Source organism: Vigna angularis, chromosome 10 (assembly GCF_016808095.1).
Source record: "Vigna angularis cultivar LongXiaoDou No.4 chromosome 10, ASM1680809v1, whole genome shotgun sequence".
In the NCBI taxonomy this organism is placed as follows: Eukaryota; Viridiplantae; Streptophyta; class Magnoliopsida; order Fabales; family Fabaceae; genus Vigna; species Vigna angularis.
In genome coordinates this window covers 3614668-3637547 of record NC_068979.1, presented here as the reverse complement: position 1 = coordinate 3637547, position 22880 = coordinate 3614668, and the positions used below count along the sequence as shown (strand labels likewise).

At 35.2% G+C, this 22880-nt stretch overlaps 3 protein-coding genes across 3 annotated transcripts; all 3 read left to right on the top strand.

Moving 5' to 3' along the window:
- Positions 1–4756: 4756 nt before the first annotated feature.
- LOC108335241 (nudix hydrolase 8) lies at positions 4757–7722 on the top strand. Its single transcript, XM_017571217.2, has 9 exons — positions 4757–5254; positions 5425–5705; positions 5919–5984; positions 6116–6253; positions 6506–6583; positions 6666–6716; positions 6833–6867; positions 7092–7200; positions 7355–7722. The coding sequence occupies exons 1-9, from the start codon at positions 5119–5121 to the stop codon at positions 7535–7537; spliced, it is 1077 nt and encodes a 358-aa protein (XP_017426706.1). The 5' UTR covers positions 4757–5118; the 3' UTR covers positions 7538–7722.
- A 2475-nt stretch (positions 7723–10197) lies between these two features.
- LOC108335812 (deSI-like protein At4g17486) lies at positions 10198–19454 on the top strand. Its single transcript, XM_017571984.2, has 5 exons — positions 10198–10353; positions 10506–10740; positions 12002–12289; positions 12579–12659; positions 18971–19454. Exons 2-5 carry the CDS (start codon positions 10578–10580, stop codon positions 19114–19116), a joined length of 678 nt encoding a protein of 225 aa, XP_017427473.1. The 5' UTR covers positions 10198–10353; positions 10506–10577; the 3' UTR covers positions 19117–19454.
- A 519-nt stretch (positions 19455–19973) lies between these two features.
- Positions 19974–21509, top strand: LOC108335811 (putative RING-H2 finger protein ATL21A). The gene is made up of 2 exons (XM_017571983.2): positions 19974–21067; positions 21205–21509. The coding sequence occupies exons 1-2, from the start codon at positions 20437–20439 to the stop codon at positions 21318–21320; spliced, it is 747 nt and encodes a 248-aa protein (XP_017427472.1). The 5' UTR covers positions 19974–20436; the 3' UTR covers positions 21321–21509.
- The last annotated feature ends 1371 nt before the right edge of the window (positions 21510–22880 follow it).

Sequence of the window (22880 nt, the reverse complement as noted above, 5' to 3'; positions counted from 1 at the left end):
CTCTAAAGACATATAGACGTGTCAGCCTTGTCTTGAAATCCCTCCATCTGATCGCTATATGCGATAACACTTTCTTTCTAATCTGTCCAGTGTTTGGAATATCATAATGTTATTGATTCTTGACATATCCCTTTAAGATCTTCATGTATCTTTCAACAGGGTACATCCACCTTAAGAAAACCGGCCCACATATTCGAATTTCTCTGACTAGATGAACAATCAAATGAACCATGATATCAAAAAAAGGTGGAAAATACATCTCCAAATCACATAGTAGTCTTATTCCTTCATTTTCCAATTGATCTAAACCTCGAGGGTCAACAACTTTCTTGCAAATGGAATTAAAGAACAAACTCAGACGTGTCAGAATACCCCTAACAGAAGGAGGTAATATGCCTTGAATAACAACTGGTAACAATTGTTGCATCAATACATGACAATCGTGAGACTTTAAACCAACTAACTTTAACTCTTGCATAGAAACAAGGTTACTAATATTTGAAGAATAACCTTGTGGAACCTTCACACTTCTTAAAGAGTTACAAAAACTTTGTTTTTCTTTTTTAGAAAGAGTGTGACAGGCTGGGGGCAGATAGGTGCGTCTTCCTATTGTCTGTGGATGTAACTCAGATCGGATTTCCATGTCAGCCAAATCTTGTTGTGCTTTTATTCCGTCTTTGCTCTTCCCTTTCACGTTTAATAAAGTTCTGATGACACTGTCACAAACATTTTTTTCAACGTGCATCACATCAATACAATGTCTAACATCACGTTTACACCAGTATGGAAGATTAAAAAATATTGATCGTTTCTTCCAAATATTTTTTGCAAAGGTACTTTTATGATGTTTTCCGAACACAATGTCAATGTTTTTGACTTCGTTGTACACCTCTTCACCATTCCGGGTCTGGACACAACCACATCCTCAGCACGTCCATTAAATGTTTTTTTCAATCTACGATAAGGGTGATTGCGAGGAAGGAATTTTCGATGTCTTGTATATATCGTCTTCTGACCATGCTTCAATTGAAGGTAACTAGTGTTTTCTTCACAAATGGGACATGCAAAATGACCTTTAACACTATAACCGCTCAAGTTTCCATACGCTGGGAAATCATTTATAGTGCAAAACAACATTGCACGCAATGAAAATTTTCTTGAACATGTGAATCAAACACTTCGACCCCTTCTTCCCACAACAATTTCAAATCATCAATTAAAGGTTTCAAGTAAACATCAATGTCATTTCCAGGTTGTCTAGGACCCAATATCATCATGGACAACATCACATACTTTGTCTTCATGTACAACGAAGGAGAAAGATTGTATATCATCAACATAACTGGCCATGAACTGTGTTTGCTACTTAAGTTCCCATAAGGATTCATACCATCAGTTGCAAGTGCAACTCTTAAGTTTCTTGGATCTGCACCAAATTCTGGAAATGTTTCATCGATCTTCTTCCATTGTGGTGAATCAGCTGGGTGTCGAAGAAGATTATCTCACTTTCTTCCGACAACGTGTCATTTAAGGTTCTTTGCATCTTCTTTAACAGAGAACATACATTTGAACCTAGGTATTATAGGCAAATACCACATCACCTTAGCAGGTGCACCATCATTACCTTCATCACTAGTGTTTCTGTCAAATTTCTTTTTAAAACGGGATAAACCACATGTTGGACAATACTTTAGAGAAGCAAACTCCTTTATGTACAAAAAATAATCATTAGGACAAACATGTATCTTTTGATATTCAAGGCCCATTGGACATAAAAAATTTTTTTGCCTCGTAATTACGAATAGGTAGAGTATTATTTTCTAGAAGCATCTCCTTCAACAACTCCAACAACTCTGTGAAACTTTTATCGGTCCATCCATTCCTTGCTTTTAAACTAAACAACTTCAATGTTGCAGACAGACGTATAAAGTTCGAGCATCCTAGAAACAGCGGTTGCTCTGAATCATATATAAGAGAATCATACAAATTAGCTCTTCCAAAATTATCTTCACCAACATCACATATCATGTCCTCTAAATGATCACTCATCCATTCTTCCACATAATCCGCTCCTCGTGACGTGGTAGGCTGGTCCAGTACTTCTCCATGCCAAGTCCAAACGGTATAAGTTCTCATTATGCCGAACATGAATAGATGGTCACGCACATTGTCTAAGTTTTGCCGTATTTGATTAAGACAACAAACACAAGGACAAAAGTATGTCCCGTTCACAGACTTTGCATTTTGTTGAACATATTGCAAGAACACCGAAACACCCTTCTCATATTCTTCACTGATGCGACGTTCATTCATCCAGCTTTGATCCATACTATGTTCGTAACATACTTCATCAGTTTCAATTTTTTAACTCTCACAAGGTTAGGCCCTACCCATTCAGAAAAATTATTTTTCATAAATAGCTAAGACACATTCAAAGAAGTCTACATAATAAGTTTGATAAGATTTCGACAGCATTTCGCATTGGTCTCTGAAATACACGAAATGAAAGTAGTCAAGGATGACCACAATCAAATATGCATCCGGAGAACAACACAAATATTGAACCGAAATTTTATCAATTTATCCATAAACTCCAACGTACATGTTATAGCAAATTATGAAAAATAATTTTCCCAAACTGTCCAATCGGACAATTCAAAATTTAATACAAACGATTAAAAGATTAATTGTTTGTGTTAAATTTAAAACGGGAACTAAGTTTCACTCAATGATTTGATACTTATAATCTAACATGCCAATTATAATAACACAACTAAAATTTATCACATGCATATTCAAAATTCAATAACACATGCATACCTAAAAGTCAATAGTATAGACATCGGGGCCCTCACTAATATGACGTCTTTCCGATTTAAAAATTAATATTCGCGGGGCATTTAGACGTCGGGTAGGAGGGTGCCCGACGTCCAGGTTAACTTTTCACCTACCCTGTCAGCCATATAGACGTTTGTTATAGTGGGGCCAACGTCTATAATATTATAGACGTCGGTGATGGCGGAAAAAAATGACTTTTCACCTACCTGTCAGGAATATAGACATCGGGTAGGTGGGGGGCCGACGTCTATAATATTCTAGACGTCGGACCCCCTATTAACCGACGTCTAAATGGCCAACTTATTTACGAAAATGCCACCGATCATTTGTTTACGTTGGATATTATGTAATCTGACGTCTAATGGGTGACATTAAAGACCATTTATGCACTAATGTCTTATAGTTTTTTTAGATTTAATATCTATTTTTGTTCTTCGAATCATAACATTTATTTAAAGTTATGTTACGGTTTCAAAATATTTATGTGTAAAAAATATTTAAATTACTTTTTTTTATAATATTAAAAACTTTAATAATATAGCTGTCTTTTAACCACTTGTTCAATTAATAATTGAACAAGTCATGCTAATTTAAATGGCAACACAGTTTCATACACCTAAAATACTCAAATTTAAAATCACTGATTAAGTTTTATGTCAAGTTATTGCATTCAATAACTGTTTGGTATCATCATTATATTCAATAAAGGACTGAAAGTGACATGATCAATTAGGATTTCAATCGATTGTCACATAAGTTTAATTATCTTTTTAAACACATATTAAGTGTAGGTTAAGGAATTAAAAAATTAAAAGAACTATTTGTAGTTTTAACACAATAAACAGTGATTTAAATAAAATTGTTTTTTAATTCGTAATATTTTATTTGGGTATAAAATAAGGATTAGTGTGGGCTGAACTTTTTTTCAACAATTGATTTGAACTCAAAATGTATAGTTAAGTTATTCTAACTTTGTGTTACTGGATTTAGTGATGGTATAAGATCTCAATTCGTGGAGATTCAATTTTTTATGCTTTAATATATACACACATGCATACATTTACTCTTTAGTTAATATCATTTAATTATGTAATCATGTATAATCTTGTATTGCGTTTTAGTAGTATTATGCTTATTTAGAGTGAAATATAAAATAATGATATATTTTAAAATTGGTGTAGCAAGAAACATATTATATTATTAAAATTATTATTCAACATGTATATTTATTAACTTTATATTATTACAAAATTAAAATTTTAAATTTTTAGAATTTAAAATTCAAAAGTTATAAATTATGGAACGATAACCAAACAAAATGACAAAAGAAGATAGCAAACAATCACATCATCGTGATAAGAATGTTGTCGCCACATGTTATTATAATATTATGTTGTTAAAAAAATATAGAAAATAGATATTTTTTATTGATTATATTATTTTTCGTTTTCCATCACGTAAACATACTATTCAACTCAATATGGTAAAAACATCACTTTTATCTCTTTCTTCTTCGGTTGTAATTTTTTTCTTTTGATGAAAATTAACGTTAACTAAAAATAAAATCAATATAAAATATATAATAGATGTATATATAAATTTTATGAAATAAATTATTTTTTGTGATTGAATTAAGTTCAAAATTTATTTTTAATACTATCCACTGAAATGTTTTACTTTGGCTGAGAATGACATGAAAATTTCATATTCTAGTTCAGCAACAAAAATGATTATTGAAAGTGCACATGTGCAATTGGTCTATGACTAGACCTTCCAACAACGTTTTTACCAAATATATAAAAGAAAAGACTTTAAAAGTTCCTGTCGCTGTCCTTCCAAAAGAAAGTGACTTCACTGTCATCTTTTATTTGATGACTCGTTTCCCTCCTTCTCTTCATTTCTAGCAAAATGATCAATTTCATTTTCTGGGTCGGTCAATTTTCATGTCACTTTTGCCTTTGAGTATACAATATGTTAAACCGACATCATCAATTTAACATTGTTCTAACAATTTGCGTGGCGGTGGCTACTAGCATATTCCAGCATGGGATTATGCTCTAGTGAATCACTTTGTCTTTATCAAGCTTCTTAACTCAAACATGGGATTCAAGTCACAGAACACTACCAAGCACCGTAAATCACTTCAATGTCATGCCCTTTTAGTCATACTGCGACACCTGCTAGAGGACTAAAGTAGTTTGGAATTTCGACTAAGATTAATATAAGTATATATTCACCTTTAATTTTCACTTCTTATCACGCTTCTGACTTTTGATATCGATGGAGCTCAGTTCATTCTCTTCCAATTCGGCGTGCATTTCTGAGACTGTAAATGCTGGAAGAACAACAACCTATTCCTCTTTGCTCTCTAATTTCAGCAGCGTTAGATTCTCTAGACAGCTCAACTGTTTCGGAGGTATCACCAAATAAAGCCTCATTCAGGCTTTTCTTTCTGTTGGTTCTTCAGTTTTTGCATTTTCTTTTCCTGTATGTGTACGGATTAAAACATGCATGGTTGGTATAATTTGAGTTTTTAACTTACTCAATTGGTGCTGGGTTTTTTACTCGGCTAATCTTCAATGTCAGGGTTATTTCTGAGGAACTATGAAGCCTTGAATAACATTTACATGGCTCATAGAGCTGTCATCAGTTCAGTTGGTCGAGATGATCTTGCGGCAGAAACGAGTTTCCATCATACGAATGGCATAAATGGCTCAACTTCTAGCTTGGGTTACAGAAATCTGAGAGTACTTGATGCGTTTGATGATGTGTATGAAGGGATTGTAGTTGATTCAGATGGTTTACCAGACGACCCCACTAACTTCGAAGCTATTCTGCGTTTTTCTCTTTCTCATTGGAAAAAGATGGTAAAATCTCTGTCCATGTTCCTGGAACATCTAGCAGAGAAAATGTTAACACCTGATAATGTTGTCGATTCCTCTGAAATTAGCTTCTTTTATCATAACAATAACAGAAGTTTACATATAATGTAATTGGGGAATGAAAGGCATGGATGTTTTCAGTTTTATTTTGTTTGTTGTCTCATGAAGTATTGACAGAAGGTTGTCTGATGATTGCAGGGAAAGAAGGGGATTTGGCTTAGATTGCCTTTAGAGAAGTCTGACCTAGTTCCGATAGCTATTAAGGTAACATAACTTCTTGATTGATTACTTAAAACAGATAAGTAATTGGCTATAAAAGTGTTTTGTCATATATTCAGTTCTTACTGTTCTATTAATTATAGAAGAATTGTTGAACCTATGACTCCTGCTCTCAGGAAGGCTTTGGATACCACCATGCAGAACCAGGATATGTGATGTTAACATACTGGATTCCTGAAGGAACTTGCATGCTTCCATTTAATGCATCACATCATGTAGGAGTTGGGGGATTTGTCATCAATCACAGAAATGAGGTACTAACATCAGAGTTATTATGTACGATGATACTGAATCGAAAACATAGAAAACAAACTTTAGTTGATTTTTTCCTCCTCTTCCCCCCCAAAAAATGATCTTCTTATTCTGCATTTCTAAACAAGAAATGATCATTTTATTCATGCTCTACTTAGTTTTTTGCGTTTCTGTTATATGATTTCAAACTTATATCCAAGTTAATTCATTTAAGCACTTGCATTAATATAATTTCATCTTATAAATTGTTTAAGGTCCTTGTAGTCCAAGAGAAGTACTGTGCTCCTGCAAATCGTGGTCTTTGGAAGATACCAACGGGATTTGTTCTACAGGTAGTTCAGTTTCACTTCACCCAAGTTTCTTTACATTTTATATTCCAACTCATAAATCTTTACCAGTCTTAACTTTTGGCAGTCAGAGGAGATATATGAAGGAGCCGTAAGAGAAGTGAAGGAAGAAACTGGGGTGAGAATGAGATGTTCCTCTGGTGTTACTTCATACTGAATTTGTTCATGCTGCATAATATAGCATCGTTACTTAAAGTCAGTGCTTTCTTTTACTGCCTTTTGCCCATGTTGCAGATTTGTACCGAGTTCATTGAAGTCATAGCATTCAGGTAAGAGCATGATCCACACTCACTTTTATGTAATTTTGAAAGTTTAAATGAAAGTTTAACCAATTGAGTACAATGTGATATATATAAACTGGTAGAAGTTCATTAACAATACTCATAACGTTGTTAATAAAGTGTGCTACAAGGTTTCTAATGGCATGGTTGTGGTAGTTTTCTTGTAATTTTCATAACCAACAAAGTTTGATTGGTTGCATCATCAATTCCAGACACGCGCACAAGGTGGCATTTGAGAAGTCAGATTTGTTCTTCATCTGCATGTTAAGAGCCCTGTCAGCTGAGATCACTGTTGATGATCCTGAAATTGAAGCTGCCAAGGTTAGATAATCTTATTATTATTAATCTAATTCTAGAAATTGGATCTGAGATGGGACAGTCACAAAGTGATTCCTGTCCCAATCATGGTTTTTTGTTTGTGATGAATCATGATTGTTTTGCTAATTAAGAATAATTGATGTGATGTTTTATGCAGTGGATGCCTCTGGTTGAGTTTGTAGAGCAACCACTTCTCCAAGAAGATTCAATGTTCAAGAAGATCATAAATATCTGTATTGCTTGTGTTGAGAAACGTTACAGTGGACTATCTGCACATCACATGGTTTCCAAACTTGATGGCAAGTCATCTTCCCTGTACTATAATGTCATCAACATGTAAGATATCAACTGTATCACTCAAATCTAAAAAGCATGAGCAAGTGCTCTTTTAGTGCAGCTAATTAATACACTATACTATTTTAATTCTTCTCAAATTTGAGCAACAAGTTGATACCTGAGATAACCATACACTATAGATAGTGATACCTAATTTGTTAAGTAATGAAACTGAGATTTTACGTGGATGATGGCTTTAAGAGCAACGTTGGAATGTAGCATGCGTGACTCTCACACTTGTTCATCTGTTCCTCGTTTACTGATCACGCCTCTGCAGTGGAAATTTGATTGTGTACGTTCCAACTTGAGCCAAGCAAAATGATTGTTGATCCATTGTGCAACATTTCCTTCTCCCAAAAACCAAGAAATTCTCCAAAGAAATCATAAGTGTTGGAAATTATCATTTAGAAATAAAGCCAATTTAAATGATACAAATATTAGAATTTACATTTCATAGAATAGAGAATACAAAACTTAGAATAGAGGATACAAATTTCATCTTTTATTGAATTGTTATTAGATTATTTATTGATATTTAGTTTTATATTTGAAATGTATATATTTTAACATAAAAAGTAAATGTTGGAAAATTATATTAACTAAAATTAAAACCAATTTATACAAACTTTACTTTATATACTGAATTAAATTTAAAATTTTTTATTCTAAGTTCTCTTAGTATAAAGTATACATTGTTCACGTAGTGAATAAACTAGTAAATCTAATTTTTCACTTATGTTAGACAAAAAAAGTACGTAATGTATATGTCCTATCAGACATAAGTCTTGGATGTGAAAGGACCTGATAGTTGCATGTGATTTGTTTTATATTTTAGACGTGAGTTTTCTATTAACGTATAACGCTGAACTAAGTCTTTGCATTTAGATTGCTACGCTGTTATTTTAGTTAATATTGATTTTTTTTTCCATCGTTTTCATCATCAACTTATTTAGTATTACAAGAAAACTTTAAATTTATTACTGAGATTATTCGATGAATGGGACTGCAACGTCTGTTTTTGGAATTGTAAATTGAAATTGAATAAGTTGTAAGGTGTAGCATGATGTTCTGCCACGACATTGCCACTGAATTTGGAGTCAACAAGGCGAAGAACTTGGAGAGGGTTGGCTTCTTCTCCCAACCAGAGAACGACAACATCATGTGAGACTTCAGAGCTTCATCCATATCAAAGAAAATTCAAGACCACATTATTAACCTTCAATTATTTCCTAACCAAAATGTGCTCCATGCCTTGCAGTTTTCATTCAACAAAACTATGTAACAATCAGATTTTTGTTTACTTTTATTATTTTATAATAAATAACATTTTTTTTAATTTTACAATAAATAAGTGGGTGAGTGAGGAAACCTTTTTAAAGAAGTGGCTATTATACATGATCATCCTAAATCCATAATCATTCCTTTTTTTAATGTCAACTTAGAACATTAAATGTGTAAACACCAATATTATTAAATATTTGAAACTATTACCATTGTGATCTAGCATGTAAAAATGACAATTATTGTTATGGTTGAAGCTACTCACTTTTTATTTACGATAATTTGACAATACTTTTTGACAATATTTTAATATCATTTATGTAAAATATTATCAAAAAAATGTTGTCAAATTATCATTATCCTTTAATTTATAAAAACTAAAACTTTTGTAGTTTTCACTTTTTTTTTAAATCTTTTTCCTACATTTATCTATTCATCACCTCTTTCTCATTCTCTTTCTTCTTTCCATAGGTTCTTCGACTTTCTCAAAGGTTAATCTCATTTCTTGGATTTTAAAAATGCAAAAAAAAACCCTTTTTTTTTCTTTTTTTTTTAAAAGAAACCTTAATTAGTTTGAAAACTTTAACTTATAGATCACTACACCTTTACTCTTGAACTAAAGTTGACATGCTTAGAAAAATCATTCTTTATATTAGTATTATAAAGGTCATGGATGCAACATGGGTCGGTAATGATTTTTTTTAACTATATTTTTTATATGCAATATCACCATTCTGAATGTGAGTAATTTCCACCAAGAAAACCTGATTATTGAAAAAAAAAACATTCAGGTTTTACTTATGTATAAAGTTCAAACAAAAACACTTTAGTTAAGAGTGGTAATTGCAAATAACTCCAACGAACAACGTGCTTTTACATGATCAAATAAATGATAGCATAAGAAATAAAATTTAAAAATGGATTAAAAAAATATATTATATACCAGTATTTATATGACAGAGCAATTACAGTTATTAAAAAAAGTTATTGCTAATCGTTATAAAGCATCTCTTTCACCTTCATTTATGTGTTTGTGTTTTTAATCATCCATTTATTTCAAATTAATATTTTATATATTTTCCTTATTGAAAGAAATAGCTAAACAGGTAAAAATAACAGCATATCATAGAGCAAGTGCCTCTTTTTTAAATTAAAAGTAAATTTTTTATAATAAAAGTACTTATTTATTATGAAATTTTAATTATATAAAAATGATGAATAAGTAAAGGATTAGTGAACATTGAATTCAATTATATTTGTTAACTATCTGACGACAGAAGAATCTAATGGTTGACTATTGGGCTAAAGTCTGAAAGAAAAATAAAAAAAGTTATAATTATAAATCTTATTATCCACAGTTAATAAATTCAGACAAACCCAACTGTGATTCTTGTTATGAGAATAATATAGTTGCAGTGTGAACTCAAATAATGACGGCGAAGCCACTAAACCCAAAATCAACCTAATTTCAAGAACCAAAATTTCCATATCCAACTTTTACTCCCAATTCCTCTTCAATATTTCACTCCCCACTTCTACGTAAGTTTCTCTTCTCTTTCTCGGTTTCTTTTCAGCGATCCTGCTCTACACACCTTCAATGTTCGCTCTTTTCATTGCATATTCCAAATCCGCAGAATTTCGGGGAACATTGAATTGAATCTCTTTGTTTTGATTAATTGATGCTTCTGCAGGTTTTTAACGGGAAGGGGATGGGGTTGTGATTTGTAATTGAAGAAGGGGTGAGGAGGGAGGACACGGCCACAATGCGGTGGTTTCCGTTGAGTACAACTTCAAACTCGGAACAAGAACGGGGTAGAGAGAATAATACTGCTCGTACTTCGGTGTATCTCAATGTATATGATCTTACTCCCATAAACAATTATCTTTATATGCTTGGCCTTGGAATATTTCATTCGGGTATACAAGGTTTGTGTCTGTTTTCCTTATATTTCCTTTCATGTTCTTTTTTTCCTTTTTTATATGGATCTTTTTTCTGTTATTTTTCCTGTTTATGCTTATTCTGGGGCGCCGCGGGATATTGCAAATTTTAGCTCGTATGAGATTACATGTCACCATTGGGCTCAGTTGAAAACCAAAGAGAAATATTATTTAGCATGAGATCTTTTTTGAGGGCTTCTTTCAAAGCCTTTATTGGTGTCCTTCTTCTTTCTTCACAGGAGAAGGGTTCTGTTAGGCCTTCGGCAAGAAACGTAAAATTTGCCGATGTTCCTATCATGAATTTACTGTTTATGATTGCTAACAATGTGTGCTTATTAAAAGAGGAGAAATAAAGGGTAATTTTGAACGAAGTTGTTATATAATAAATGAATTTGCTGTGTGCGTTGTACCTGAAACGCGGCAGGCGTTAGAGAATACGTTATTAGCCTGTATTGTGTGTATTATTCTACGATTTGGAACGCATGATGTACAAGCAGCCGTTAGTTTGGCTCCTTAAAATTTTTTATTGAATAATTGGTGTCTTTTGTTCTCATTCTGTCTTTATTCCTCTCTGATTTTTCGTCCTTGAATTTTCAACCATTTCTCTCTCTCCTCCAGTTTTCCGTAATTGATCTATTTTGGGATTTTTTTTACGTACTTAAAGTCCCTCAGTGATGAATTTATGAACCATAGGGTGAATTTTGACATGCAAATTTAAGCTTTCTACTGAATATTATGTGCCATTTTCGACCAGATCATCATGCTAAAAGCGTAACTTCGTTATGTATATAGTAGTCGATGGTTTCACAAATGTGTAATTTAACAGTTTAAAGGAGGACAAGACTAAGTGACTTTACCTTCCTTCCTTTTTTTCCTGTTCATGTTTGATTGCTTCAGTTGTTTAGAACAGCTACTATTGCTTATATCTAAAATGTGCTTTTTGATACTGTGAACAAACTTGATTACCTGTTCCATTTTGAATTTAGTTAGTAAGCTGGCCCTGAAAAAATTGTGGGCAAGGAGCTTGGATGTACATGAATATTTGTCCTGGTTATTTTTCATTGATACTGTGAACAAACTTGATTACCTGTTCCATTTTGAATTTAGTTAGTAAGCTGGCCCTGAAAAAATTGTGGGCAAGGAGCTTGGATGTACATGAATATTTGTCCTGGTTATTTTTCATTTAGTTCCATTTTTGTTGTTAAATACCATCTTGCAACAACTTTAAGCTTATTTTTTTCATGAACAGTGCATGATATTGAATATGGTTTTGGAGCACATGAATATCCAAGTAGTGGTGTGTTTGAAGTGGAGCCTAGAAGCTGCCCAGGCTTCATCTTCAGACGATCAGTTTTGTTGGGAAGCACTGATATGTCTAATTCAGAATTTCGATGTTTCATAGAGCGCCTTTCAGCAAAATATCATGGAGACACTTATCATCTTATTGCAAAAAACTGCAACCATTTTACAGATGAAGTTTGCCAGCATCTAACAGGAAGTCCTATTCCCGGATGGGTAAATCGAATGGCTCGTGTAGGTGAGCATCTTTCTGCTTTCTTATTCTTGTTGTAAATCACAATTTGATTTGCATTAATAATGCACATGTGTAGCATACGTTAGTATAGCACCTTCCATTTGCCTCTTCTATTTTGCTTTAAGAAGATACGGTCCAGGTTGCACAGATGTGAATTTCACATTACTGCTGAAATGGGTTATAAGAGGACAAGGGAAACAAGCATGCTTACATTGGGTTTCATTTTATGAATCTGCTGATTATGGAGACTAGTTTTGTTCTCATCTAATCAATGTGCGGTTTAATCTTTTAGGTTCTTTCTGCAATTGTCTTCTGCCAGAAAGCCTCCAGGCTGCCGCAGTTAGACATCATCCAGAACGTCTTACATTTTCTGGTAAGATGCTAGGATTATAATGGTCCAAATTGATTCGCATTTTATGGGTTTCTAAAAGCTAAAGTTAGCTTATATATTAGTTATAAACAAAAACTTGGAGAAGTTATGCGATAACATAAATTATCTTACTTTCTAATTAAAATATATGACAGTTTCTACAAATTAGTTTATGCTTACCTTGTGTTTGGATGAGGTAATTCAAGAGAATAATTCATTTATTTGGTGATTTTAAAACTCCTTGGACTAAATTTCAATTTTAGCTTATGAAGAAGGTAATTTCAATTTTGTTTTCCTAGAAGTACTTATGAAGAAACTAGTCCAAATAGATCCTATGTTTCATTTCATCTTGTTTTATTGGCTATCCATGAAAGAGTATCTGTTACACATGGGCGCATAGAAAGCATTAGCATGGCCCGAAGAACCTTAAGGACTGCAGGGCAATTGCCCCGACAAGATCTTTTTTTACTTGAACATATTTAATAATTTTTTTGCCCCAAATAAAAGAATAGGTGTTTCTCCCATGAGATATTTTTTTAAATAAATGTAGAAATGAAAAGAAATAAAAGAGAATAAATTGATGCTAATTTTATTGCTTAATAATATTGTTGCTGCTTGCTGCTATTCCTTGGGGAAAAAATTATCATTCCTCACCTCTATTTTGCATATTTCCTTTTCGCTGGAGACTAGTCTCTCAATATTTTAATAATATTGACAATAAAATCGTACAATATTCTCAAGATATGGAAGTATGTAGAGGGCAATTATAATTTTTAAGAGATTAGGTATTGTTAGAATAATTATTAAGTCTATCTATGATTAGTATAGCAGGGCCTAAAGTAGGTAGTTGTGTGTTGGGTTATCTATAATGATTGTTCCTAGCAGTCTAGGACAATCTCTTCATCTTCCATCTATTTATTGTATCAGATTTTTATCTATATAAATAATAGAACTGAGAAGGGTCTTCTAAGCCCTTTAGAACTATTTTTCTCTATTTTAGATCTCAAGTTGGTATCAGAGCAGGTTCATCCTGCTCTGGTTTCCGTCCTGGGTTGTCCACCAGCACTGTCACTGCTGTTTGCACCTGTCCGACGCCGTTTGCCGTTGTCCGCGGCTGTCTCGCCACTATCTGCAGCTGTCAACTGCAGTTTGAAGTTCTTCAACTTGGTTGTCCGCCATCTCGCATCTGTCCGCTGCTGTCCACCGCCGTCCGTCACCGACCGCCGTCACTTTTCCGTCCGGCGACCACTGAATCTGGTTCGCCTCTTCACGCGTCAGCCAACTCCACCGGTGGGTTCGCCTGATTCTCATCCACGCTCCGCCACGCGCAGCCTCTTTGTGCGCTGCGAGCAGGCGCGTGCTGTCCACGCGCCGCCCTCTGCTCACCGGAAAGCCGCCGCGCCACCTCCATAGCTGTCGCCCTTTGCTCCTTTGTCCGTTCTGACCCTCAAAATCTTACTTTGGTGTGTCCAGAAGCTCCCCTTTAAGAAAACCCTAAGAAACCCTCTAGGGTTTTCTGGTTCTTCACGGTTTTTCTGGTTCCTTCTCCTCTTTTTATCAAAGAATGGCGTCTGGAAGTGCTCTTTCTTTCTCTGGAAGTCCCTTAATCACTTCCGAAAAGCTAAACGGAAAGAATTATCTGTCTTGGTCTGCTGCTGTGGAAATGTGGTTCCTTGGTCAAGGACATTATGACCACCTTGAGCAGGATGGGAGCCAAGTACCTTCTGACAAAGCTGAACAATGGAAACAAGTTGATTTCCAATTGTGTGCCCTATTGTGGCAATCTGTGGAACCCCGACTTTTGATATCTCTTAGAGCCTTCAAGACATGTCACATTTTTGAAAGAAAGCTCAAAGCATTTATGCTAATGATATTTAACGTCTCTATGATACCGCAAACAAGCTCGCCTGTCTCAAAATGACAGACCATGATATGGTCTCCTTCATGACTGAAGCCCAAGCAGTTGTGGAAGAATTGAGAATGTTCTTGGAAGTGGAATCTTCGAAAGATATCAAAAAGAAGCTTGACAAGTATTATATGGTGATGATCCTCCGTGCTTTGCATCCAGATTTGAATCACATCAGAGATCAACTTCTGACAAGTCATGAGGTCCCTTCCTTGGAAGCCTTGACCACACGTCTTCTTCGTGTTCCTGTGCCTCAGTATCAGGAAGCTCATGAAACAATGGAACCATCTGTCATGGTTGCCACGCGAGGAAGAGGAGGACGTGGCACTAGAGGAGTAGGACGTGGAGGTCGAGGACGTCCACAGTGCTCTTACTGTAAGAGGGTGGGTCACACCCAAGAAAACTGCTACTCCTTGCATGGCTTTCCTTCAAAAACCGCCAATATCTCTAAGGCTGAAACTTTCACTTCCAACTCCAAGTTCACTGAGGAAGAGTATCAAGAGTATCTGCGATTAAAGTCTAACAGTTTGGCGCAATCATCTCGGTCCCCAAGTACGTCCACAACTTGCATTTTTCAATCCATGGAAGGTCTAAATTCATGGGTAATTGACTCGGGTGCTTCTGATCACATTTCTGGTAATACCTCATTGTTCTCAACCCTTTCCCTCCAAGAAAAACCCCATTTCATTACCCTTGCAAATGGCTCTAAAACTTGTTCAAAGGGAGTTGATCAAGTCTCCCTGTCTCCCTCTCTAACTCTGAAATCTGTTCTTTTTGTCCCTAACTGTCCATTCAATTTAATTTCCCTAAGTCAGTTAACCAAAATGTTACATTGTTCAATAACTTTTGATTCAAAATCTTTTGTTATACAGGAGCGTGGCTCGGGGAGACAGATTGGAGAAGGATATGAAGCTGGAGGTTTATACCATTTTGGATCTCGTCCACGGGTATCTTGTGTTGCAGCTCTTCCCCCTAAAATGTTACATGATCGGTTTGGCCATCCTCACTTGTCAAAGTTAAAAAAGATGTGTCCTGAACTTAGTGGTCTTCAGACTTTAGAATGTGAGTCCTGTCAACTAGGAAAACATGTTAGATCTGTCTTTCCTAAAAGGTCTCAATCAATGTGTACTTCTAGTTTCTCTATTATTCATTCTGATGTCTGGGGACCTAGTCGCGTCTCTTCTTTTGGTTTTAGGTATTTTGTTACTTTTATTGATGAGTATTCTAGATGTACTTGGGTTTATCTAATGAAAGATCACTCTGAATTGTTACCCATTTTCACATCCTTTTTGAATGAAATCAAGAACCAATTTGGTCACGTAATTAAAGTCTTAAGAAGTGATAATGCTAAAGAGTATTTCTCATCAACTTTTTCTTCACTTCTTAGCTCCCATGGTATTTTGCATCAGTCCACTTGTCCTCATACACCCCAGCAAAATGGTATAGCCGAAAGAAAAAATAGACACTTGGTTGAAACGGCTCGTACCCTTTTGCTTGGTGCTCATATTCCTGTTCATCACTGGGGGATGCCATCTTAACTGCATGTTTTCTTATTAATAGGATGTCCTCCTCCTCTTTCAATAATAAAGTCCCTTTCTCCATTCTCTTTCCCAATGATCCTCTCTTTCACACCTCTCCTCGAGTCTTTGGTTGTGTTTGTTTTGTTCACGACATGTCTCCGAGGCTCGACAAGCTCTCTGCTCGTGCGATCAAATGTGTCTTTTTGGGCTATTCTCGGCTTCAAAAAGGGTACCGGTGTTACTCTCCTGAAACCAAAAAGTACTACATGTCTGCCAATGTTACCTTCTTTGAACAGACACCTTTCTTCTCTCCCTCTGTTCAAGATGTTCATATCCTCCCCCAGGTCCTTCCTCTTCCAGTGGTTGAGTCTAATATCTCTAATGCATCAGTCAATCCAAGTCATGCCCAAGGTCCTCCCGAACCTTCCTCTCCACATACTGATATCCTTCGACATAGTACCCCGGTGAGTAATCCTCTTCCAGAAAATGGTGGATCTCCTCCTTCAGATTCTTCTCCGTCACCATCTCCTGTCACGCCTCCTGGTGAAGATGATTCTGGTTGGCCCATTGCTCTCAGAAAAGGTACTCGTTCCACTCGAAACCCTCATCCCATTTATAATTTTCTTAGTTATCACAGAGTGTCGCCCTCCTTTTATTCCCTTTTATCCTCAGTATCTCCTGTGGTTATTCCTAAAAATGTGAAAGAAGCACTTGATCATCCTGGATGGCGACAAGCCATGATTGAAGAAATGCAGGCTCTTGACCACAGTCATACTTGGGAGCTTGTGTCACTTCCCCCGGGCAAAAAGGTTGTTGGTTGTCGATGGGTATATGCAATTAAAGTCGGCCCTAATGGTGACATTGATAGGCTCAAAGCCCGGCTGGTTGCAAAAGGGTACACTCAGGTTTATGGTCTTGATTATTGTGACACTTTTTCTCCCGTGGCAAAGATGACTACCATTCGATTGTTCTTTGCAATGGCAGCCATTCGTCATTGGCCACTTCATCAGTTGGATATCAAAAATGCCTTTCTCCATGGTGATCTTGAGGAAGAAGTTTATATGGAGCAACCTCCAGGGTTTGTTGCTCAGGGGGAGTCTGGTATGGTTTGTAAATTGAACCGATCTCTATATGGGCTCAAGCAATCACCACGTGCTTGGTTTGGAAAGTTTAGCTCCATTGTTCAAAAATTTGGGCTAAAACGCAATGAAGCAGATCATTCAGTCTTTTATTATCATTCGTCTCCCGAGAAATGTGTTTACTTGATAGTATATGTTGATGATATAGTTAATACAGGAAATGATACTGCTGGAATATCTCAATTGAAGGAGTACTTGTGTAGACATTTCCAAACCAAGGATCTTGGGAGCCTCAAATACTTCCTAGGCATTGAAGTAGCTCAGTCAAAAGATGGAGTTGTAATCTCCCAAAGGAAGTATGCTCTGGATATTTTGCAAGAAACAGGCTTGATTGATTGTAGACCGGTTGATAGCCCTATGGATCCAAATCAAAAATTAACAACAGAAGAAGGTGAATTATTCTCCGACCCGGAGAGATATAGGAGGCTTGTTGGAAAACTAATCTATCTCACTATTACAAGGCCGGATCTATCTTTTGCAGTTGGAGTGGTTAGTCAGTTTATGCAACCTCCATGTGTTGGCCATTGGAATGCTATCATTCGCATTCTAAGGTATGTGAAAAAGGCTCCCGAGCAAGGGCTGTTATATGAAGAAAAAGGAAGCCTTCAGGTATCAGGATATTGTGATGCTGATTGTGCAGGTTCTCCTATTGATAGACGATCTACTACTGGATATTGTGTTTTCCTTGGAGGAAACATTATCTCATGGAAAAGTAAGAAACAAAATGTAGTGACTCGATCAACAACTGAAGATGAATATAGGGCAATGGCTTCATTAACATGTGAACTTATATGGGTGAAGCAGTTCCTTCAAGAGCTTAACTTCTGTGACATCCAGAGTATGAAGATGTATTGTGATAACCAAGCTGCTCTTCACATTGCATCAAATTCAGTGTTTCACGAGAGAACCAAACATATAGAAATTGATTATCATTTTGTTCGGGAAAAATTATTGTCAAAAGAAATATGTACTAAGTTTGTTGGATCAAATGACCAACTCGCAGATGTGTTGACTAAGTCGTTAAGGGGACCTCGGATTGAGTTTATTTGTTCCAAGCTTGGTACATACAATCTGTATGCTCCAGCTTGAAGGGGAGTGTTAGAATAACTATTAAGTCTACTATGATTAGTATAGCAGGGCCTAAAGTAGGTAGTTGTGTGTTGGGTTATCTATAATGATTGTTCCTAGCAGTCTAGGACAATCTCTTCATCTTCCATCTATCTATTGTATCAGATTTTTATCTATATAAATAATAGAACTGAGAAGGGTCTTCTAAGCCCTTTAGAACTATTTTTCTCTGTTTTAGATCTCAAGTGGTATTTTGGATTTTTTTTATCATTATATTATTCATTTTGTAAAAGCATTATTTGACGAAAATATTATTGATTAATCTCTTGTCCTCACTATTTTCTTTTCTTAATCCATCACTATATGTAAGCCTAGTATGCATTCTTATATGAAGTCCATTTTAATACTTGTGTAAAAAAGGTTGAAGAAAGTATGCACTTCATCATCAACCAAGAAGTAAATGTGGTTGACATTTTAAAACACATTGATTTATTATTGAAGGATTTGCTTTTGAATTCCTTTAATATCTCGAAGAGATATCCAGCAACAACTTGTGGTGTTTTGTATAATATAAATTCTGCTTTTGTATTGTTCATTGGATCTTGTAGCATAATGGAGTCTGGTTCCTTGTTCCTTTTAACTAAACCATGTGAGGAAGGATCTAAATTTCCGCCATTGCAGATGATGATGGATCAGGATCTGATGGTCATTCCGCATCCATTGAGAGTGAAGAGGATGAGCCCAATCACCATTTGCTAACTGCACCAAATGGTGATGTTGCTTTCCTAAAGGAAAAACCAGTTCGGCTGGCGCGGGAGCACCTATGATTTTAGTTGGTTTACCTTTTGTTTTATATTCTTTCTTTGTTCTCTTGGCTTGTACGTATGTATGATCCTAGCTTTAGTGCAACGAGTTCTCTACCGGAATATTTAAGACTCACAATGCATGCTTTGTAGAACAAAGACTATAATCTGTTGTATAATGTCCTGTACGTCTCAAAATAGACTGGTTAGGAGTACAGACAAAAATGTTCGGGTATACTGTTAAATCTGATTGAGTGATTCCTTTCCCAATCCATCCTTTTTGTAACGCACAAAATGACTAATTAATGTAAACCTTGTGTTTGCTCCTTATATGAATGAAAATTTGATCAGTTAGTGATTTGGACCTGCACCAGTTGAAAGTTTCACGCAAAGCTGGATGCTCTATTTTTCTTTTACAATGACAACTGCTATAAAGATAGATTCCTAGTAAGTATGTAGACATACGACTTGCTCATTCGTAAGAAACACGTTGTTAAGTGCTTAAATTAATTTTACACCAGTCTTGGTTTTCCCCATACTTTCTTCTTCAAACAGACACGCCCTGAGTTCTTCCATTTTCTGCCTTACAGATGCCTCCATTATGAGCATAACCCTCAATATATCAGTTATATTAAGCAATTATTTTATTCAAAACTATTACCACAATTTAGGTTTTACTGTGAATGATGTGTTGACGGAATTCAACTTCTTTGGATTGTTTACTTGCTTGCATCTTCCTCCTAGGAAGCTAAAAATAGTCTGTTGATGGTGCCCTGGATTCTTAAATAATTTTCTTTCCTTTCTATGTGCTAAATTTTTTTTTGGATACCATACCATTATCTTCAGCCGATTGGTTGGTTTATACGGTAGCATTATTAAGTGACTTACCATAAACATTCCTAAATTGCATGCTGTCCGAAACCGTTGACAAAGGTGACTACTCCAAGTCAAGCAAATTAGCCAGAGAAATTTAGTTATAATAGTGGAAGAATTACGACTTGGGTGGGAAGCCCCTAGCTGCAAGGCGCTGAATTGGTCAACAATTGAAGTTCGGACACTTGATGTGACTTTTGAAAAGTTTATTCTACCTGTTTCCTCCTTTACAAATTGCTTATATTACCCCCATCTGAAGCTTGTTGAAGCCTGCAAGAAACCAATGCTTTTAATTCTTTTTGCAAAGCTCTTCTAGGCGGCTGAGGTTTCTTTACAAAGTCTAGATCCATTTGTTTATCTTGGTCTTCGTCCCCACCAACCACGTACTTCATCATCAACATAGAAAAATAAAACGCCTCATATTCTATTCCCTTGGTAAACTTGACCCAGCATCCTCTGCAGTCCCGACTGATGGGTGGATTCATCATTTTCTTCCTTTTCTGTGTTCTCATCTTGCAAAGCTCTGTTCTTGAGGTGACCCATGCAAGGTTCCAATCAACAAAGTGTGGAGATGCAGGTCCTGACATCCACTACCCATATCAGATAAAAGATCAGCACCAGCAGTATGAGTCCCTTCCTGGTTTTGAGCTTCTTTGCAAAGATAACCTCACCACCATCCACTTTCCATCTTATGGAGATTTAGAAGTGAAGTCTATCTCCTATGACACCAAAAACATTCACCTCCTTGACCCCAAAAAATGTGTCCATCATGTCTTTCTGAACCTCAATCTCTCCCTCACTCCCTTCCACTACTTTTATGTTCTGAAAAACTATACATACCTCAATTGCTCAACCACCCTTCTACCTCCTTTCGTGGAGATTCCATGTTTAAGTGCTGCTAGTTATCATGTCTACACAGTTGACCCTGCACTACCAGTGCCAGCTTCATGTGCGGGAGTTAAAACCGTTGCCATTCCTTTTGCATATAGCCCTTATCTCTCTGACAGTAAACTCGGTCTTAGATTAACATGGAGCATGCGTGAACCTGAAGACAGGGAAACAACAAACGGTGCTAGAGGTTCCCATACATGGCGTAACATAGGTAAACTAAACTAAACTATTCTTTTTTCTTGCTTCTTGTTGAAAATTTGGAATGAATATTTTTTACATCTCTGTTTCTTTAGATTATTACTCTTTAGTTTTCGATTTTCTTAACGATGTTATTGTTGTGTTGTGCAGGTATTGGGTTCGGCATGTTTGTTTTTGTGATGGCAATGTTATTGCTTATAAGAACAAAGATTAGTGTTGCCGCGAGGAATAACCATCTGAAAGAAGAGCAGTTATTGCATAGTTAGACAGATTTCTGGCAGACAGTAATAGACTTTTCAACATTATTCCTGTAGTTACATAATATTTGTTATATTTCTCTTCTAGCTGTACCTGTTACATCTTCCACTTGAATATATTTTGTTCTTATCTCACGTCAGAGGAAACCTACCAATCAGTGTGTATACGATATTGAATGACATCATTTTGTCCTCTTACCACTTCTTCCGCGATACTTCTTACTTCATGTTTGGATCTGAATTAAAAGATTGTTCTTGTTACAGATATTACTACACATGTAAATCATCAATTTGATTCTTGAGTGGGTGAGAGACATTGTATTTTAATGATAAAATGATTCCACGTAACTTAGTCACAGGAGATTATTGATGACTTTTTATAGTCAAGGACTAAATAATTTTTTTTGGAACCTGATAAAATTGTCAGTGTTCTATGGGTACAAGAATCAAATTAACCATTTATCTTATTACTAATGAGGAAATAAAAGAAGGGAGATTACACTACACTCAATGAGAATGATGAAAAACATGAAAAAACTCTAACCTTCAAAGTTAACAATAAAAATTTAACTAAATTAGATTCTCAAATAAAATTTCACCATAGGATGAAGGTTGAAATATGGAGGTCAAAGATGAAGCTGTCTTGGATAATAGGCTCTGGAGCCCAATTCCAAGCCCTAGCAACTCTTTTATAAAAGGCCCATTTAAGTTACCAAAGCCAGAGTAAAAGATACTTTGTTACGTAAGATGGGAACAGCTTTAAATATACATAAAGTTTGGACCCTAAAATTTTCATATCAAAATTTAACACTGAAACTACTCCTTGATTATATGGACAAATTATTTGTGTTGCCTTGATCTTCAACAAGTTTTGTTAATACAAATTCTTTTATAAAACATTCACGGATTAAATAAAAAAAAAACTATTAAATTAATATATTTACGGATTTATGTATCAATCTGGTTCCAACGAGTGTTTTATTTATTTATTGTTAAATGCCATATCTGCCAACTAGACCAACCACCCAGATAAATAGAACATTTGCTGGTTGGTACTAAATCGTATTGTGTTCATTTAATCCATTCACATGGAAATTTTCTCCCCATTTTTTTCATCGTAAGTCAAAGAAATAAGTGTAAACAGCATCAATTATTTATGTGCTACTCACTTAATTCCTCCTTTGTCATTTATCAATCTTAACAAAAAGTTCTCTATCCGTTACAGCTCATAACACGACTTTCCTTTTTTCAATGAATGAAATTTCACTAGTTTTATTTTATTTCAAATCATACTATTTTAACATTAAAATATGCATATTTTATGACTCTATTATTTCAAAGAAAAGTTTCAGTGCCTTCATTCTAAAGTCTCTTAAAATCATTAAGTTTAAAATAATAGTTTTCTTTAATTTTAAAATATTTTTCAAGAAATATCGCAACTTATAATTACAAACAATGAAACATAATATCAGTCATATTGAAAAAAGTCATAAAAATAATTTAGTCTAAATACACGTTAATTAAATATTTTTAATTATTTTAAGATTATGTCGTATATAATAATATCCA

What these genes read in the sequence shown, in the direction of transcription:
- LOC108335241 (XM_017571217.2), top strand. Translation starts at nt 5,119, where the DNA reads ATGGAGCTCAGTTCATTCTCTTCCAATTCGGCGTGCATTTCTGAGACT. An exon ending in TTTCTCATTGGAAAAAGATG is followed by an intron (nt 5,706 to 5,918) that starts GTAAAATCTCTG and finishes TGATGATTGCAG; the next exon opens with GGAAAGAAGGGGATTTGGCT. An exon ending in TCATCAATCACAGAAATGAG is followed by an intron (nt 6,254 to 6,505) that starts GTACTAACATCA and finishes AAATTGTTTAAG; the next exon opens with GTCCTTGTAGTCCAAGAGAA.
- LOC108335811 (XM_017571983.2), top strand. Translation starts at nt 20,437, where the DNA reads ATGGGTGGATTCATCATTTTCTTCCTTTTCTGTGTTCTCATCTTGCAA. An exon ending in CCATACATGGCGTAACATAG is followed by an intron (nt 21,068 to 21,204) that starts GTAAACTAAACT and finishes TGTGTTGTGCAG; the next exon opens with GTATTGGGTTCGGCATGTTT.
- LOC108335812 (XM_017571984.2), top strand. Translation starts at nt 10,578, where the DNA reads ATGCGGTGGTTTCCGTTGAGTACAACTTCAAACTCGGAACAAGAACGG. An exon ending in ATTTCATTCGGGTATACAAG is followed by an intron (nt 10,741 to 12,001) that starts GTTTGTGTCTGT and finishes TTTCATGAACAG; the next exon opens with TGCATGATATTGAATATGGT. An exon ending in AAATCGAATGGCTCGTGTAG is followed by an intron (nt 12,290 to 12,578) that starts GTGAGCATCTTT and finishes TTAATCTTTTAG; the next exon opens with GTTCTTTCTGCAATTGTCTT.